Source organism: Cynocephalus volans, chromosome 7 (assembly GCF_027409185.1).
Source record: "Cynocephalus volans isolate mCynVol1 chromosome 7, mCynVol1.pri, whole genome shotgun sequence".
In the NCBI taxonomy this organism is placed as follows: Eukaryota; Metazoa; Chordata; class Mammalia; order Dermoptera; family Cynocephalidae; genus Cynocephalus; species Cynocephalus volans.
This window is the reverse complement of record NC_084466.1, coordinates 36,483,744-36,503,874: the sequence shown is the minus strand read 5'-3', so window position 1 is coordinate 36,503,874 and position 20,131 is coordinate 36,483,744. Positions and strand designations below refer to the sequence as shown.

At 35.7% G+C, this 20,131-nt stretch overlaps 1 protein-coding gene across 4 annotated transcripts in view; it reads left to right on the top strand.

Annotated features, from left to right (window-relative positions):
* The first annotated feature begins 3,099 nt into the window (after positions 1-3,099).
* The window catches only part of UCHL3 (ubiquitin C-terminal hydrolase L3), a 41,576-nt gene continuing 24,544 nt past the window's right edge, over positions 3,100-20,131 (top strand). For 2 of the 4 annotated variants that reach the window (XM_063102969.1, XM_063102967.1), the window contains exons 1-6: positions 3,100-3,198; positions 3,307-3,318; positions 10,929-11,057; positions 14,650-14,806; positions 15,161-15,246; positions 17,143-17,190. In XM_063102969.1, the coding sequence (XP_062959039.1) occupies positions 3,154-3,198; positions 3,307-3,318; positions 10,929-11,057; positions 14,650-14,806; positions 15,161-15,246; positions 17,143-17,190 (477 nt within the window). In that variant the 5' untranslated portion in view covers positions 3,100-3,153. Of the gene's footprint in view, positions 3,199-3,306; positions 3,319-3,349; positions 3,570-10,928; positions 11,058-14,649; positions 14,807-15,160; positions 15,247-17,142; positions 17,191-20,131 lie in introns of those variants that run through there. The other 2 variants (XM_063102965.1, XM_063102968.1) reach the window with 2 other exon arrangements.

The following is a 20,131-nucleotide window of genomic DNA, read 5'->3' as shown; positions in this document are numbered from 1 at the left end:
CTTTGGACATCCTGGCCTCCAAAATTGTAAGAAATAAATTTTATTCCTTTATAAATCACCCAGTTTAAGGTATTCTGTTATAATATAAGCAACAGAAATGGACTAATACATGGAGGCTGTAAAGTCCAAGATCAAGGTACTGGCATTTGGTGAAGGCCTTCTTGCTATGTCATCCCATGGCTGAAGGTGGAAGGACAGAAGAGGGTGAGAGAGAGCAAGGGGAGCCAAATGTGTCCTTTTATAAGAAATCCACTCCCATAATAATGGCATTAATTTATTCATGAGGATGGTGTCTGCATGATCCAAACACCTCCCGTTAGGCCCCATCTCCCAACACTACCACACTGGGGATCAAGTTTCTAACACAAGAACTTTGGGGGACACATTCAAACCAAAGCAAGCACTATAACTGAAGTTCTGAACAAAGCTTATCTAACACATATGTTTTCTCTGTAAGGCACATCATAGCCTTCTTGCACTTAGAAACACTAGACAGCACTTCATCACTACGCTTGGGTGCCATTTTAAACAGTGAAATTGCCAACAAAAAGCACAAAAATAGAGAAATGAAGCACTAAATAGACCATGAAAAGAACACTTGTTTCTATTGTGAGAGCTGAAATAAGAAGGCAGACCATTGCTTTTTCAACTTCAGCTGGGAACTCACATTTTTTGCAATTTTGTGCATGTCTGTGAATGACCACAAAAGTGCCGTATTGATTTGTGAGTTATAAATAAATTTCAGCAAGTAGGCAAATTCAAAATGCAGAATCCATGAATAATAAGAATGGACAGAACTTTGCTCTTTAGTGGAAAACACTTCCAAGTCATATGGCAAAATATGAAGATAAAAGGGTTAAAAAATTGGGGCCAATGATGCCAAATCTTGGGCCTCCTCAGAGACCCATGGATCAAAATCTGCATTTCAGATGTCCCAAGTGTTTCTATGCACATTCAAATCTGAGAAATACTACCTATGATACCATGGTAAGTACATCCATGACAGAGGGTAGAAGTTAAAGATTAGAAGACTGTTAACATTTGTAAGTTTTTATTGGTCCTAAGGTCTGAGGAATGCTAGGATAACAACCTCTCTAAGGTGAAAGATGAGTTACTGCATCTTGAAATTCCTATTGATAGGAAAGAGACAGGGCACTTGGTGGGCCTCTTTAGCTTTTAGAGACAACATCTACCACACTCGGGAATACAGCTCCAACTTCAACATTTATTGGGTGGCATGGAAGACTCCTCATTTGAGTGTGTCCCTGAGCAAGAGTGCTCTGCAGCAAGTCCATGCTGGGATGCAAGCTGCCTTGTTATGTGGCCTTAAGTCTCAACAGGTGCAGTGGTGCTAGAGTTGTTTATGGTGGATAAGGATGCTGTGTGGAGTCTTAGGCAATCACTAACAGGATAGTCACAGTGTAGAACCTCAGAGTTCTGGAGCAAGGCCATTCCTCTGACAGCAAGCCATTTGAAAAGCAGCCCCTGAATTGCCACTGGGCCCTAGTAGAGACTGAGAGCCTTGCCATGCAACTCAATCAATTACGCAACTAAAGCTGCCCATCATGAGCTGGACATTGTCAGATTTACAAAGTCACAGTGTTGGGTGGATATAGCAGCAATCCATTAGATGGAGAAAGAGAAAGAGGAACCAAGGGTTGAAAATGCCATTGAGGTCAAAGGACAGTAGCCAGAAGAACATGGCTGGGAGTCTTGGAAGTTCCCCAAGAAAGGCAAGATCAGAATTATAAAATTATCTTTTTCCCACTCTCTACTCTCTCCCCGAATTCCCTGTATTGAGTTTGGAGTAGTAATATGCACTCTATTTCATGTCAAATCTCTGGAGTCATCATTGACCTCTCCTGCTCATCAAAGGGATAACCCCTTAAAATAATATCTGTTGAATCTGTATCTGCATCTCTACTTCCAAGGCTACTGCACTTGGAATTCTCTCAGCACTTCCCTCTTGCAAAATTTCCGTATTATTGAAAAATGGTGTTTCTGCACATCTGATTATATCATTCATTCCTCAAATATTTATTAAGCATCTACTATGTATCAGGCACTGGGTTAGGCCCCGGGGAAACAACGTGAAGAAGGAAAAGGCACTGCTGCTGGCTTCCTGGAGTTTACAGTCTGGTGGAGGAGAGAAAAAAATCCTGTTTAAAATTCTTCAGTGGTTCCCTGCTGTTTTGAGGATGAGGCCCAGATGTCTTGATAGGGTTGCCCCTGATTATCTCTCCAGCATCACCTCTAACCAGTGTTCATTACTCTCGCAGGCTCCGCAGCCACAATGTACTTTCCCTTCTTCAGAGCACCCTCCTCTCTGCCTGGGTTCAGTCCAGGAATCCACTTTCTCCAAGAAGCCTTCTGGACACTCACTTCCCCCGTTAGTTGCACTTCTCTGTAATTCCAGCACACCTCATGCTATCACTACCACAAACGAACCATACTTCATGGTGATTCTCTATTCTCTCGTGCACCCCCTCTACTCTTCAGTGAACTCAGCTTTGTGTTCCCAACACGTAGTACAGTGTCTGATTCATAGTAGGTACTCGACATTTTTTGTCAAACGGACTGAATAGATATATATAGAAATGCCCCCCCCCATAGCACACAAGGCCAATACATCACTTCTGCACCCTGACAAAGGAGCGACAGGGCCATGACTAGAGGGCGTCCTCTGGCCCTGCTGTCTTCTGACAGGTAGCAACCTGGTCCCTCTCTCGCAGAATAGTACTCAGCGACGCGTCCCCTAGCGCCTCCGGCTGACACTGCAAGAATGGAAGGGCGCCGGCAAGCATGCGGTCCCAGACCAGAGCGTGGCGCAAGCGCAGAACGCGAGCGCTCGGCTTGGATAGGGAGAGTCCAAGCGTGAGGGGAGCGGGCTGTGGATTCAGGTTCTGTTTTTCTTGCTAAATAGAGAAGTAGCCCTATATTTTCCCTCTTCGACTGTATATTAATTGAAACTATAAGACAACTTGTGGCTCTGCAGTGAGCTATAGAGGGGATAGGGGGTTGTTAAGCTCTACTCTGTCCTTCGGCACCCCTCTTGCGGGGCGGTGGGTTGGAAGGTCCCAGGTCAAGGCGCGCGGGGGCGGAAGCGGCGGCGGCGGCGGACGTCAGAGCCGAGAGGGGCTGGGCAGAGCGGCCATGGAGGGTCGGCATCGCTGGCTGCCACTGGAGGCCAATCCTGAGGTGAGTGCGTCTCGGTCTGGGGCCGCGGCCAGGGGCGGAGGGATTCGGGCTGCTGCAGCTGGACCGCGGCAGTTTGGTTCTAAATCGTGTTCTGTGTTTGGTTTTCAGGTCACCAACCAGGTGAGTGAGGTGTCTGTCGCTGCGGACCCCGGAGTCTTTTCTGCTTTCGCGGTCAGCTTCTTTCACGTCTACGCTCCTCCGGATTCCGGGATTTAATTCCTTGAGGGTCTCTCTTGTTCTGCTTCAGGCGGCACCTCCCCTTTCACGGCTGTCTCCCTGCCACCTGGCTCCTGGTGATGCTCCCAGCTGCCTCAGCCCCTTCCCTGGTCCCCATCCCGGGTCATCACGTTTCCTGGGGCCTCCGGTCTGAGGTTTGAGGGACTTTCATCCCGTATTCCTATTTCTTTTCCCTATTCGTTTTGCCTCCTACTAGTGCCGATTCCATGATTTTTCCCACCCTGTACCTCTGGGTGACTAATTTGCCTACACTTGTGACTCGAAGCTTTGTTAACTCGCCCACCCAGTCCTTGTAATTTCATACACCTCCTGCACTATGAAATCATCTTCCAGTCATCTTCTCTTGCCCCATCAAGTTACTTCTCCCCGCCACGCCCCCTTTCTCTTCCAGTCTTTTAAAACTGGAAATTTAGTTGCTTTCATACCATACAGCTTAATAGTTTCCACTCTATTCTTTGCCACCTACGACCCTTAAACTTCGTTTTGGGTATTGGAAGTTGGGGTTTGGGGAGGGAAGAGGGAACATCTCCCAGGTACTCGATTTAAAGAACAGTGGGTGTTATCAGGTATAAACTTTTGATTTGCTCAGGTGTATCTCGTCTTATCCTGTTTTTTCATTCTCAACAGCTAGTTACTGCTCTCTTGGTTTATCGTATGAAATTACGCCCCCCCCCCCCATGGTCCTTGTCATTAACAAGGAGTATTCATTGTGTACTTAAATTGTTGTTTTGGGGTCGGCCCCGTGGCGCACTCGGGAGAGTGCAGCGCTTGGGAGCGCAGCGGTGCTTCCGCCGCGGGTTCGGATCCTATATAGGAATGGCCAGTGCGCTCACTGGCTGAGCGCGGTGCGGAGGACACCACACCAAGGGTTGAGATCCCCTTACCGGTTACAAAAAGACAAAAAAAAAAAAATGTTGTTTGGTTTTCAAAGCTTATAGCAAGTTCCTTATATAAAGAAAGTAGATAGTTAGGCTTTATCTTGATGTAAGCTGTAAACCCCTTTACCTTCTTGTTCAGGTTTATTATATGCTTTTGAAATGACGGTTATTCCCCTGACTTTTTAGTAATCTAGAAATATACAAAGCTTAAAACCCAGAATGTATCTTTTATATTATTCTTATGGTGACTTTTCCAATGGATGTTAATTTTCTTTTTTCTCACCTTCGAAATCTGGTGTTCATTTTTTTCCCTAACACATATTTGTCCCCTTTGTACAGAGAAAAATCTTAAGGCTGAAGAAATCAGTATTTGCAATTTCTGATTTAGTGCTGTAGGAAAGAAGCATATTTCTTTCAGACCTAAACCAAACTATTTTTACACCTTTGTGAAAAATCAGTTTACCAAATACCTGGATTCTTTTTTGTTCCATTGATCTGTGTGTTCTTTCACTGGTACTACACCATTTTGATTACCGTCATTTTATAGAAAGACCTCACATCAAATAGTATGAATCCTCCAACTGTGTTCTTTTTCAAAATTGTTTATTTCTTTCTAGTTACTTTGCCTTTTCATATAAATTTTAGAATCAGCTTATCTGTCTCTACAAAAACCCATGCTGTGATTTTTGGTAGGGAATGTGTTAAATCTATGGATGTATTTTGGGAAAAATTAACTTAACAATACTGAGTGTTGTAATTCATGAAGGCAGTACATTTCATCATTTAGTTAGGTCTTTGATTTCTTTCATCAGTGTTTTGTAGTTTCAGCATGTATATCTGGAAGATATTTTGTTAGATTTATTGTACTTATTTTGTTTCAGCATTTATATCTTGGATATTTTGCTAGGTATTTAATGATTTTTGGTGCTGTAGTAAATGGTACTGTTTTAAAATTTCAATTTCTAGTTTTCTATTGCTATGAATAGAAGTATAACTGATTTTTAATAGTTGACTTTGTATCCTGCTGCCTTGCTAAATTTACTTACCAGTCCTACTTCCTGTTTTCTGTAGATGCTTTGTAATTTTCTATATAGACAATTATGTTTTCTGTGACTGTTTTGTTTCTTTCTTTTCTGTGTGCCTTTATTTCTTTTTCTTGCCCTCTTTCACTAGTTCGGGCCTTTAATACAATGTTGAATAGTATGGAGAGAGGTACATCTCATGTTGTTCCCCATTTTAGGGGGAAAACATTTGATCTTTCACCATAGAGTATGTTAGCTATATATAGGCTTTCGGTAGATGCTATTTCGTTAGGCTAAGGAAGTTTCCTTTCTTTCCTAGTTTGCTGAGAGGTTTTATTATGAATGTGTTGAATTTTCTCAAATGATTTTTCTGCATCTCTTGAGATGATCGTTTAAGGAAGAAACAATACCAATTCTACATAAACATAAAAGAAGGGAGACAATTCCCAACTCATTTTATGGCCAGCGTTACCCTGACGTGAAAACCAGACAAGCCATTCCAAGAAAAACTGCAGGCCAATTCCTCATGAACATGGATGTAAAAATCCTCAACAAAATATGAGCAAATTGAAAAAATGTAAAAAGGGTGATAAATCCTGACCAAGAGCAGTTTATCCTGGTATTGCAAAGATGGTTTACCATTCAAAAGTCAATGCAATTAACCATATCAATAGACTAAAAAACAAAACTGTTTTTAGGTGATAATTATTGTTTTAATGAGATATAAGCTTGTATAACTGGAATCATATTCTGTGATTCAGCTGCTATTGGAACTTGTTCCTAGGTGATCTTTATAAACTATAAAACACATTCACTCATTCACATTAATTAAGTGATATTTGGGCATACCTTTTATAATACCACTTGTTTGAACAGTAGTTGGTTATTCTTTGGTGATTAAAATATTCGTGGTTTTCTGCATTTCAGTCAAGTGGGAAAACAGTAAACAAGTAAGCACACACATCATTAGTGATTGTTTAAATGCAATGAAAAAAATTAACAGGGTGCTGTGATTGAGACCATTGGGGAAAACTTAATAGGTTGGTTAGAGTGACAGGAGGCCTTTGTGAGGTGACATAAGCAAAGGAAAGATGTTTTTTAGTCTATGATTGTACACTGTGTCTCGCATGCTTTATTTTAAATTTATTTATTATAGGAATAATATGTTTTTAGTGGGAGAATGAGCAAGTATCTAAGAAGTTGTTGATTTTAACCAAAATTTTTGTGGTTGTTTCTTTGTTCTCTGTGAGTTGAAGGCAAAACCCAGAATAGAAAATGAATAGAAATTTAATTAACTGACTTAGAATTTAAAGAATTAATAAACCCCAACAACAAAATCCATCCCTACCCTCTCTTATTAACTCAACCTAATAGAATCATAGGACTTTTACTCGATCTTGATCTCACTCTGTTACCATCTTGTAATTGCATGTGTTATTAAATCTGTTTGAGCAAATACTGTTTTATGCCCTAATGATGCCTAGTGTGTAAGAATGGTCAACCCATTTCTACTTTAAGAAGATCAGTATTAATTGTTAGACATTAGCTAGTAAGGATATTTTGTCATGCCATAGGTAGGACTTAGAGTAATAGAAATATCCTTAATTGTGATTTTATTGAGGAGGCAAAATATTTTCTAGCATAATGTCCAAAGGTAAATAAATTTATTTTAACATAACTATTCTATTTAGCCTAAATGCTTAGAGTTAGAAAAACAATTAGAGGTCATATGCTGGATTATTGCCATAAACATACATTACTGTGTTGTCCTCTAGCTACTGCATTGTCTGTTTCCCTTGTAAACTTTCCTTGAAGAAAGAATTGTCCATAGCTACTGTCGCTACTACCTCATCTCCTATTCTCTTCTGTGTTCACTCCTATCTAGCTTGTTTATATCCCATCCATTTTATAATAACTACTTTTGTCAGATTTACTAATGATTGCTGCTTTGCCAGATCCAGAGGTCACTTTTCTGTCACCATATTTTTTGGCCTGTCAGCAGTATTTGGTAGATCAGCCATCCTTCTTGAAACATTATCTTTTCTTGGCTTCTGTGATAATCCTGGTTTTCCTCCTATTCCCCTGACTACTTCTTAGATTTTTCTTTGCTAGATCATCTTCCTTCCAATTTCTAAGGGCTCCTTAGAGTTTTGTCCTAAACTGCTAATCTTTTCTATGTGCATTCTCTCTCTAGTGATGTTGTTTGTTGTGTACATTTAATACCATCACTAGTCACATAGATGACCCCAAGTTCCTCTAACCTCTCACTTCACCAAATTACAAAATTGTACATTCAACTATCTCTTTGATATCTGCATCTGCATGTCTTATAGATACCTCAAACTTAACATGGCCAGAAAAGAAATCTTGGTTTACATCATCCCACATCTCCCCAAATCCATTTGTTTCCCAGTCTCCCATGCACACTGCTGTCTTTCCAATGTTCAAGTCAGTGTCATTGATTCTTCTCCCTGACTGTGTAGTTTTGAAGAGGCTGTAGCTTTTTGATTTGATTTCCTAGGTTAGAATGTCTGCTCTGCCATCTACCAACTCTGAGACCATGGGCAGTTATCTACTCTCTTTGTACCTCAGTTTGTTGATTTCTTATAACCTCTCCTAATCTTGTTAAGATTGTTGTGAGGATTCAATAACATGTAAAGTATGTACAATGATGTATGGAACAAAGCATCACTCCATGAATGCTTGCTATTTTTTAATATATTTTTTACCCTCTTGCAGACTCTTCTTTCAAAATTTATCCCATGTGTGGCAATTTTCTCCATTTCTAATACCACCACCCAAGCCGCCATCATTCTAACTTGGACAATTGAAGCTGACTCCTAAATAGTTTTTCTGCTTTTACGTTTGCCTCCTTAAAATTTATTCTCCATTGTATTAGTCTATTTGTGTTGCTATAACAGAAATACTGGGTAATTTATAAAGAACAGAGGTTTATTTGGCTTATGATTCTGGGACAGCTGCATCTCACACGGGCCTGAGGCTGCTTCTACTCATGGCGGGAATCAGCAGGCAGCTGGTGGATACAAGCAGATAACATGGCAAGAGGAAGCAAGAGAGAGAGAGATGGGGGAGGTGCCAGGGTCTTTTAAACAACCAGCTCTCTCGGGAACTAATAGAGTGAGAACTCACTCATTAATCCCCCCACCTAGGGATAGAATTAATCCATTCATGAAGGATCTGCCCCCATGACTCAGTCAGTTTCCAACATTGCCACATTGAGAATCAAATTTCTGCATGAGTTTTATGGGGACAACTCTTCCAACTCTATTATCTGTATATACCCAAAGTGGTCTTATAAAAATGCAAATCACATCTTGTGACTCCTTGCTTAAAATACTGTAATGGTTTTCCACTGTTTGTTCTTAGAATACAATTCAGACTTACTGTGGCTGTATAAGGAGGTACTGCCCAACAATGTCCCATTCATGCTGTGCTGCAGTCTTCAAATGTCAGCCCATCCCTGCTTCAGAGACATTGCACTTGTTCATCCTTTGCTTGAATCATTCTACTCAAGGTTGTTTCATGACTGATTCTTTTTTGTTTGTGGCTCAACTTCAGATCACTTCCTCAGTGAGTCTTTTCTTGATTACACATCTAAAGTATCCCCTCCAAATCTGTACTGTCCTGTCTTGTTTTATTTTCTTTATAAAACATACCACCTTGTGAAATTATCTTGTTTCTTATATGTTTACTTGTTTATCATGTGTATCTTACCTCTAGAATGTAAGTTCTGTGAGAGCAGGGACAAATCTTAAGTACCAAGAATGGTGCCTGGCCCTTGGGCTCCCAATAAATAGTTATTGAATGGAAAAATGAATAGATCTTATGAAGGTAAAGCTACTTTCCTGTTGCAGAAAATCTTTCCCCAAATTATCCTTAATGTGGTCATGAATCTTTTGCCTGAATATTTTAATGAGCAATATTCTATCTCGTAAGGTTTAATTTTTTATTATAATGCTGAGAATAATATATAATATAATTAGAAGAATTATATTTCTTTTTATTAAACCAAAATCTTCTTTTCCGTAACTTCCTCCAAGTTTTCGTCCGTCCTCCCATTGAAACCATACAGAGTAAATTTAATTGCTCTTCCATGATATTACTAAAAATATCTGGAGACAGGGATCATGACAATTTAATTCTTCTATGAACATGCCCAGATTCTCCAGCTATAATGTCTTCTAAAACCTTATCATTCCTGGTCACTTTCCTTTGGATTTTATTCCCTTTGTCATTGGCCTTCATAAAATATCCCTCCCAGAGCTGGTATCATAATCCATGTTGAATAATCTATTTTGAGTACAGTGGCTATTACTACATTATCTTGAATGAACCTTCTTTTAAAGCAGACTAGCATTGCGTCACCTTTGTTGACAATTTTGTAGTTAGTACATATTGAGCCTGCAGTGAAGTCAACCCCCTTTATTCTTAATCCCCACATAGAACGTTTTTAGTGTTTCCGCATTCTGTACTTAAATAATCTCATTTTTGTTTTATGTTTTACTCAATTTCCATTAAATTTCATTATTACTAGTTTTCAAGCTGCCATTTTCTCATTTAACTATTAGTTATTCTCCTAGTTCTTCATCTAGCAGTTACTACTCATATACTCTTACTGGTAGTAATATCAAACAATTACTAGACAAATATAACTTATGTCATAATTCACATATTAATAAATTAGTAACAAGGCAGAATCTCTTGTTGCCCTGAGCAGCTAATTAAAGACCACTGGAAGTGGCACCATTCTCATTATTATTTTTTCTTTTTTCTCTATGTGATAGGTTAAAGTCTGACATTTTATTTGAAATGAAATTATGAGTTTTAAAAAACCAGTAATCTGTTACATTTCTTTTGCCAGAGAGGCAATGAAGTTGAGAGTAGGTTTCATTGTATACTAGAGGTCAGGAAGCCAGTGGTTTACTTGCTATATCAAGCATTTTCTTGTGTTTGCACAGGTAATTTGGATTTTTTTTGGCTCTTTGTCCATTGATATAATTCTTAGCTATCTATCTTTCTTTAAACATCAGGCATTATTTTTGGTAAGTAGGATAAACTGTGTTGGTCTTTCACTAAATTAATAATTTACTAGAACTTTGGTGCATCTTCTTAAAAAGCAAGTGCTAGAAATGAATTCAACATATCAACCAAACCAACTTGTATGTATTTGGTAAAGTTCTGGCTTACATTCAGTCTCAAAGTAATAGACTTGAAAAAGGAATTTTGCTTTTTATGTTTTGAATTTTAAGTGTTTGTTATGTGATATAAATAAGTTGCTATCTCTTCCCACCCTGTTCATGGAAAAATTGCTTTAATGTATTCTTTTTTCCCCACCTTTATTAAGGTATAATTGACAAATAAAAATTGCATATATTTATGGTGTACAATGTGATGTTTTGATATATGTTGCTTTCTGCATTCTTATTGAACATCAGTAATAATTTGTATTACATTTCCTTATATGCATTAGGTACATAGTATATACTTGTTGATTATTTCCATGTTAACATTCTACTGGTATTTCTTTTACCAGTTAACATTCTACTTTTTTTTTTTTTTTTAATTTTACTAGTTTCTCCAACAATTAGGTCTACATCCTAACTGGCAATTTGTTGATGTATATGGAGTGGATCCTGAACTCCTTAGCATGGTACCAAGACCAGTGTGTGCAGTGTTACTTCTCTTCCCTATTACAGAAAAGGTAATTGTTAGCTAAGATATAAAGTTTCTGGTAAATATAAAGTAGTTTTCATTATTGAATTAAAAATAGAATTTTTAAGAACAAATGGTCCTCCTCTTGCATAAAATCAGGCAGTCCAGACAGTGAGGAAATCTTAAAAATGTTTTATTAAAGAGATGATATTTAGATTTGATTTATAAATTGACAGTAAAGCTCTGGGTTAGTCTTTTAAGCTTGGGTATTTTTTTTTTAATAAAATATTAGTTTGCTTCAACTGTGTTATGAGGTAACATTTAATCACATTTTGATGTATGTACTCTAGAAATTTAAGCAGTAGAATAATCCTAAATCTGTATTAGAAAATACATGAATAAAGAATATTCATTCAATATTATCTCAATATAAAAAATACACAAATTTTTTTCTATATGTAAAAAGAAATCTCCTTTGCTTATTTTAAAGGAGGTAGGAAAGCTGATGACATGGGTTACATTATTTTCAAAATAGACTTGATTTGGGTGGGAATCACTAAGCTTAAATACTGTTAATTGGCTTTGTTAGGATGTTTTGGAAATTATAAATAGTTATTCCTAGATCTCAGTATTTAAATTCAAATCTCCATATTTCAATTCTTCTAGAATGCTGTCATGCTCGTGTGTGTGTGCGTGTGTGTGTATAGTAGAGCTAGAACTTTTAAGTACATTTAAAAATAGCTGGTGAGTCTATATATTTCTGATTTTTATTTTTAAACTTAGAAATAATAGGATGAATAGTAGTTGTAAAAAATGAGGAAATGTTTGGGAAAATGTGAGAGAAATGAGGTGTTGATGATTTGGCATATACATGCTTAGGTCATCCTATTCTTCAGAAATAAATGGAGCCAAATCTCACAGAAATTAAGAATTAGGCTTTGCTCAGTCCTACATATTCTTGGATCATTTTTTTTGTGCCATAACTAAATAGCCTCAGTTTGAGATTAAATAAATAATATTGAAATTTTTCTCTCTTATACTTAAGGTTGTACAAAACAAATTATTTAATAAAAGAAATGGTATTTTTTCACATTTTGTATTCATAATATTGATAGGAATTTAAGTTAGAAAGTTTTTGTGATTACCAGTGTTAACCAAACCTCTGTTTTTAGTGGTGAGGTTGTGATTATCCTGAAATTTGTAGAAGAAAGAGCAGTAAAGAATTGAAAAAAAAATCAGTTGCTTAAAGCTTATGCTTTCTTAGCTGATGTGAAACAAATATGAGTTCGTGGTTTGAATTAGAAATTTCCCAAACCATTGGTTTTTATGACTTCCTTTTTTTTTTTTTTTTGTACAGAATAAATTGGATTTGATCTCCTTCATTTAGTGAGTCAGTATTAAAAAACCATGTTATTATCAATAGGACCTCTTCATTTAGTGGATCAGCAGAACTGAAGATCATTAGAACTTGAGCTTATTGCTAGGAAGAACACAATTCTAAAGTATGTATGTAAGTAAGTATAGATACTTTACATACATACTTTAAAATTGTGTTCTTGTAAGTATCCATACTTATAGAAAGAATATAAGTGACATCTGCCACTTTTTGATGACTCTTAAGCAGTTTGGTAGATCCCTGTTTCAGACATATTAGTATTACATATGACATAAATGTCATATGAATATCATAAGTGACAAATGAGTATTACATAGTCATTCAGAGGATATTTCGTGCATTTTTTAGGAGATACAAAGTGTTTCAGTCTTCTGTGTTCTAATTTAGAAATTGAATATGTAGCTGGGAATGACTTAAGAAAACTACTAGCAAGGGAACTATCATGGATATCTCATTACTCTTTAAGTAAAGCCAATGATGGTGTTTTGAATGTGTTCTTTATAATAGTGCTTACCAGCCAGTGAATCATAGATAAAGATACTATAAATTTATTTCTTTTTGATATTTATGTCTCTTTACTTTGTGTTTTTTGCTTTGATCTGCCATATTTACTTTTTTCCTATACTTGCTTTGTAGCATTTTAGGATTTTTTTCTAAACATTAAATCTTGAGAAGTTAACAAGTCTTATTTGCTTTGTCAACAAGGAATGTTAATATTAAACAACAAACTAAACCATAGAACTGTATAAACATTTCAGCATAAGACCTTCATATACTGAGCCTTTCAATGGTTTTTATCAGTTGAACTTATATGAATGAATTAATGTTGGTTTATATTGCAAATGTTACTTAAAATTTTGATTTAGAAGCACATTCATACAATTCATTTTTTATTTTTTATTTTTTATTTTTTTTTCTTAAAAGATGACCGGTAAGGGGATCTAAACCCTTGACTTGGTGTTGTCAGCACCACGCTCAACCAGTGAGCTAACCGGCCATCCCTATATAGGATCCGAACCCGTGGCCTTGGTGTTATCAGCACTGCACTCTGCCGAGTGAGCCACAGGCCAGCCCTCATACAATTCATTTTTTAAATTGTAGGTATATTTGTTGTTAGAAGCAGTTTCTTAATTCTTGGTTTTCTGTAGAAATCATTTGTTTTCTTTATTGCAGGGATCAGCAAAATTTTTCTGTAAAGGGCCAGATAGTAAATATTTTTGGCTTTGCAGCCCTTAGAGTCTCTGTTGCAACTATTCAACTTTGCCTTGAAAACAGATATAGACAATACATAAATAAAATTTTACTTATAAAAACAGGCAGTGGGCCAGATTTGGCCCTGTGGGCTGTAGTTTTCTGATCCCCACTGTGCTGGAATCTGAAAATTATTAAACAAAATAAACCATGAAATCATCTTTCTCTTTTCTTCCCCCCCGCTTCTCCCCACTTATTAACCTCTTTAATATTTTTAACCCCTTTTACAGTCAGGAAACTGACACCTTAAGTAATTTGCTGAAAGTCATGCAACTAATGAATCAGCCAGGTTGTGGGCCCAGGCAGTCAACTGTAGAGCCCATACTTTTGACATTCATTATTATACTATATTGCTTTTATAACCAGTTACTATAGATAATGGTGAATATTGGTTGTGAATATCCTACAGTTATAAATATTGTGTGGATTTTATTTATATAATACGATTTTCAAAAAGGAAAAATATTTTTGCACTAATAGTATAATAATGTAAAACTCTGATTGACAGTTCTCCAGTAAAATCTAGGCCCAAAATTAACCTCTGTTGAGTTTTTGCATATTCTTTCAGACTTCTCAATGCATATATAAAGTAAATATTTTAAAAACATAAATGGAAATCATAGTAATGTATACTGACCTATAACCATTCTATAATCTTGGACAGATTTCTAAGTCAGAATGTAAATATCTACTTCATTCTTCTTAAAATGCCTTATCGTATTCCATTAATATGTGCCGTAATATGTGCCCTTTAGCATATTTGTACAAATGTATACTTTTAATAGTAGCATGTGAAAATACCTTTTCACCGATACCCTTACCATCACTGAGTACTACTATTCTTTTTTCCATCTTTTGTCTGGTAGGTGATAAATTGATTCTTTTACTTTAGACCTTTCCTTTTTTAGAAAATGTTTTGTCATTTGTATTTTTTTTTTTTACCTAATGTTATTTTCCACATGTAGACTGTTGACTTTTTTTTTTCCCCCAATAGTATGAAGTATTCAGAACAGAGGAAGAGGAAAAAATAAAATCTCAGGGACAGGATGTTACATCATCAGTATATTTCATGAAGCAGACAATCAGCAATGCCTGTGGAACAATTGGACTGATTCATGCTATTGCAAACAATAAAGATAAGATGCACTTTGGTAAATTTTCATTACTGCTATTTTTGCGCCTTAAGATGTAATGTGATTTCACTGAGCAGTAGGTGGTGCTCTAATTCTTTCAAACTAAGATAAAGCATTTCCGCCCTTCTTTTGTAATGAGAACGTACGTACTGTTAGAAGAAATATTAATCCTTCCCATTCTTTTATATTAGTGATAAACAGAGGTTCAACAAATAGCTTAAAACTTATCATTTATCCCAAGTTTCTTATATTCTTAACTTACCAATGAAAAGATTTTATCTATCATTTAACTAGCATGCTTCTAGTATTTTCATATATCAGTTTCTTTGTGATATCAAGCCTTTTCAATATTATCTTCTTTGATATTTTCAGAATCTGGATCAACCTTGAAAAAATTCCTGGAGGAGTCAGTGTCAATGAGCCCTGAAGAACGAGCCAGATACCTGGAGAACTATGACGTCAGTACCTTCTTTCTGTCTTGATTTCATATGTGGGCAAAATTTTGTGGGTTTGTAGATTCTGTTTGGGGTTTGTTTTGAAACTATAGTTTTGAGCAATTATGGATTTGATTGTGTCCCTTAAGAAAAGCCTTTTGTATATTTTGGGTAACTTTATCTGAAATATCCACAAATGTTGGTAAATTGCTACTTTTACATCCAGAGTTGAATGAGCCAATAAAAGCAGTTTGATTTACAAATTAATAAAATACCTTATGATTGACTATTCCTTACCATTTCTTTCCTATCATAAATGTATTCTTGGCAATACCTTGTATGTCTTTCATTGGGAATTTGAAACAGGCTGAAGATGAAAGGAAAAAACAAAGGTTTAAAGGCAGACATTAGATTGTATTCTAACTATTTTGTTAGTGTAACAACCAGACCATGTATAGTTTTAAATGATTGTACCACTTCTTAGAACTGTTTTAAAATAGTTTTTAAAATTTATTATTTTTGAAATCAATTTTTTACTTCAATGCTTTTTATTTTTTAATAACATTATTAAGCAGGTTGCAAGTTCTTTAAAATTAGAAGCAGTATGGTATACAAATTATTTAGCTAGAACAATGCCTTGTGCAGAGTTTGTGTCCGATAATTTAATTGATTTTATCATGTTGTTTAGTGTTACAATATACTTTGATTATTTTTAATTGTTCTTTTTTTTTTTTTTGGTGACTAGCCCGTGTAGATATCTAAACTTGTGACATTCATTGGTGTTATAACACTGTGCTCTAACCAACTGAGCTAACTGGTCAGCTCTTAAATTGTTTTTTTCTTTCAAAAAACCTGGAGATTTCATAAAACATCTTTATTTTACATAAAAATAAAACAAATAACATGAAAGTCACTAGTAATCCCACCAATGAGATGTAGCTACCATTAATATTTTTTATGGGTAGTATATACACAATTTTTTACAACAGAAGTTTGATCACACTGTAATACTGTTTTATAACTTGCTTTTTTCATTTATCACAAATGTATTACATAACAGTAAGTATATATTTGACATTATCATTTAATGGCTGCATAGCTTTCCATTTTATAGTATTTTATTTAACCAATAAATTATCATTTGAAATTTAATAGTTTTCTCTCTTTTACACTATTTTAAAAAATACTTCAAGGTATATCGTTTTAGCTAAATCTTTGCAGATATCCTTAATTATATATAATTATGTGCACTTATATGTAAATATATAAACTCCTAGAAGAGAAATTGCCAGATCAAACAGTTTGCATGTTTTTAAGGCTTTGATACTTATTGCTGATTTGCTATTCATAAAGGTTGTACTTTCATCCATAATTTACTGTTGTGCTCATTTTTTTCCATCTTTGCTAATAGTGGGTATTATAAAAACATTTTTTTTAAGTTCAGGAAACCAAATTCTATAGCTTCTGATAAATGCATGCATTTTGCTCTACATTTCTAAATTGCCAACTGAAATTGCATGATTATGCACAAATACAGCCAGAGCTGCAGAGGAGCATGGAACCTGGAGACAGATGAGATAAGCTTCTTCAGTCTCTATCTGTGAGATGCTCACTTGTGTTAAGTGTTAGTTCTAACAATTAAGTTAAATGACCCTTACTTACACCCAGAAATTATAAATAATCGGATATTCAATTTTCTAAGTCTTCAGAGATTTGTGGGTTAGAAAGTACAGCAATTCATTTGGTTACCCAGATATCTATCATTCTTTAATATCTAGTATTGAACTGTTACTAAATTTCCTCTGATTTGTTGTTTCTTCACAAGACTGTATGTCTTAAAATTTAGCTTTGTTGTTGTTTTCATTTAAAAAGTTGGGTATAGTCATTTCTTCTTATGAATACCTTGTATTCTTATTACAGGCTATTCGAGTTACTCATGAGACCAGTGCCCATGAAGGTCAGACTGAGGTATTTTATATATTTTCTAACTTTTTCTTGCTATATATAAATTTAACCGTAGTGTTACTGTAGGACATATAGTTTTAGAAGATTGCTTGGCCTTTTTTTTCCTTTGAGAGAATTTGCTTATGTGAAAGCAGTCATAAGGTAGCACAAGAACATGTTTTGACAAGTTGATATCTGCCATCTCATTTCATCCAATCATTTAGACAGATTGCAGGTTTTGTGCTGTTTGCTTTAGCCAACAGGTGACCTTTGTCTTCCCTATCAGCTCCCTTTGACTTCTAAGTATTTTGAGAAAAATACTTGCATTATTATACAGTTAAATAGCCTGTATGATCTTCAAGAGTCTTTATCATGCCCAGCTTCCAGCAAAAAAAAAAAAAACACATCGTTCTCTTTGCTCAATAAATCTGTTCTGGGGCAGTGTGATGATCTTTACCATTTCTACTGTGTTAGCTAGTTCCAATAGGTTGCTTCTCTCCTCTTCTTGCCTCTTTTTTCATTTTATTGTTTTCTCTCATTTCCACCTTCCATTTCTTCCTTTTTTCCTACTTTCTTTTCTTCCCTCCAACTCTCACTCTATCACTCTTGGGGGAAGTTTGTCAGACGGACAGTTAAAATGAATAGAGTTTAATTAAAGCTGTTTGGTGTGCTTATAGCACATTTAAGTGTTAATGCCAGAGAATTATAGATTTTCTTCTTTCTTTTCCCATGAGTGACCACATTTTTTGCATATGACATTGCCTTTACACTTTAAAAATACTAGAAAAAATACCTGATTTAAGAATATTGGTTTTAAATATTCACAGTATCTTCAAAAACATTTTTTTAAGGAGAAAATGGTTTGATACTGTTATCTAACTGTAATTATTCTTAGATTCAAATGGATAGCTGTAAATGTTTATACTAAAACCATTTAGGAATTGAAATATTAATTACATCATATCTTGGTTGCTCTCAGGTGCTGCTTTCAAAGGTGTGGACTATTGTTTTTGACTAAGTTTATACATATAAAAGTGCCATTTCTAAATGTCTTTAACACCTGATTAGAAATTAATGAACTGTTTTTTGTATTGCTTTATATGATCCTGAGCATGTTCTTAATGTCCACAATGCTTTGCTTTTTTATGTGCAAATTTACAGTGTTAAAATTAGTGGTGACGAGGATCAGCATAACATTATTGTAAGATACAGAAACAAATCCTTATAGGAAAGCAATTAAATGCTTTAATACATATTTACTTCAAAAAATGTTGATGTTTGCTAAACTTTGTCTTGCCTCCTTTTTGGAGCTTCATCCTAATTATGGCTTTAACTGGCCCTTTTTGGGTGATGTTCTTATCTCTTTTTCCAGACCTAAACTCATTCTTTCCCATCTTGGGTGTCTGTTAGATATCTCCTGAATGACCTACCAGTATTTTAGAATACACTTGTCCTTGTTTGAGGTTATTATCTGTATCTTAAACCTTTTTTTTTCTTTATTTTTCCTATTTCTTATAATAGTTCCACCATACTACCATCACTAAGCTAATACAGATTTGTTTAACCTCTTTGGAAGATTGGCTTCTTATGCAGATTCTCAGTTTTTATTCTAATTATCACTCATTTTTACACAATTCTGCTGGATTACCTTTTCTAAAATGTAACCTGAATCAGTTGTCTACTCACATTTTTCCAGGGGCTCCCTAGTGCATAGAGCAGTGATTTTTCAGGGTGGGGTGGAGGTAGGAGTTAGGATCTTCTGGAGGGCTTTTTCAGACTTTACTACCACAAGAATTAACCTCTTCTGCTCCTTTCTCATCTCCCACCTTTGAGGATCATTGCTAGAGTGAACCATATTTTTGATGTATAATATAGCCCTAAAATGTATTGGGGTGAAAAAGTGTTTGAGAATCATTCCTCAAGCCTATGTAATCAATTTCAGCTGCTTTAGCCTAGCTGCATTCAAGGTTTTCCTAACTCCTGTATTTTTAACTTCGTGACAGTGTTCCTCTTTAAATATTTTTCTCTAGCCGTTCTTTATTTTATTATTGCTATTTTGTACTTCTTGCATTCCTTCTTTCTGAAAATATTCCTTCCCTCAATCTCTGCACTTCCTACTGCTATTCATCCCTCAGGACGCAGCTTAAATATGACTTTCTGAGTGAAGCACTCCCTGATTATCAGACCTGGATATATTTTATCCCTTCTATGAACTCTTTTATTTGACCTCTCCAAAAATTTGTATTTTAGCTGTTTTTATATTCTTTTTTATTTAAGATATATATTTTCATATTTTAATAACTCTGAAAGTAGGATGTATCTTATAATTGATGTCATAGTTTACTTGGTTTTATTCCTTTCTTAGTGACACATAAAAAGATGCCTCTTATAACTGATGGTGCCTTAGTCTGATGAAATAAGGTATCATATCTCCCGTACTGTGTCTCTTAGTCCTAGGTCTCATTCATGCCCATGCTCCAAATTATCCAACACTTTCCCTTGTACATAGGCACAACACATATTTATTAATTCACCAGAATTAGCTTAGAACTGTTCTTGGTGATATAAGGACTACAAAAATAGGCCAAATCTTAGTTTTCTGTAGTCTCCTGAGTAAACAAGACATATCCATTAGCCATTGTTCTTCAGTAGGGCACTGTTAACATTTTGGGAATTCTTTGTTGTGTGGGACTGTTTTGTGTATTCCGGGGTGGAGTATAGTGTCCTCTTGTTACTATACGTTAGTGACTTCTGGTCACTGAGAGAACAAAAACCCACACCATGCATTTCCAAAACCAGTTATCAACCAACTTAAAACCCCTGTACCCAGGGCTTTTTTCCTGATCATCTCATTTCAGGTTCATCTGCCATCTCTGGGCTTAAGAGTCTTTGATGTATTATCTCTATTGCTCTCTACATTCCAGCATACTGGTTTCTGTCAGGTCTTTCCCATCTGTATTAGTCT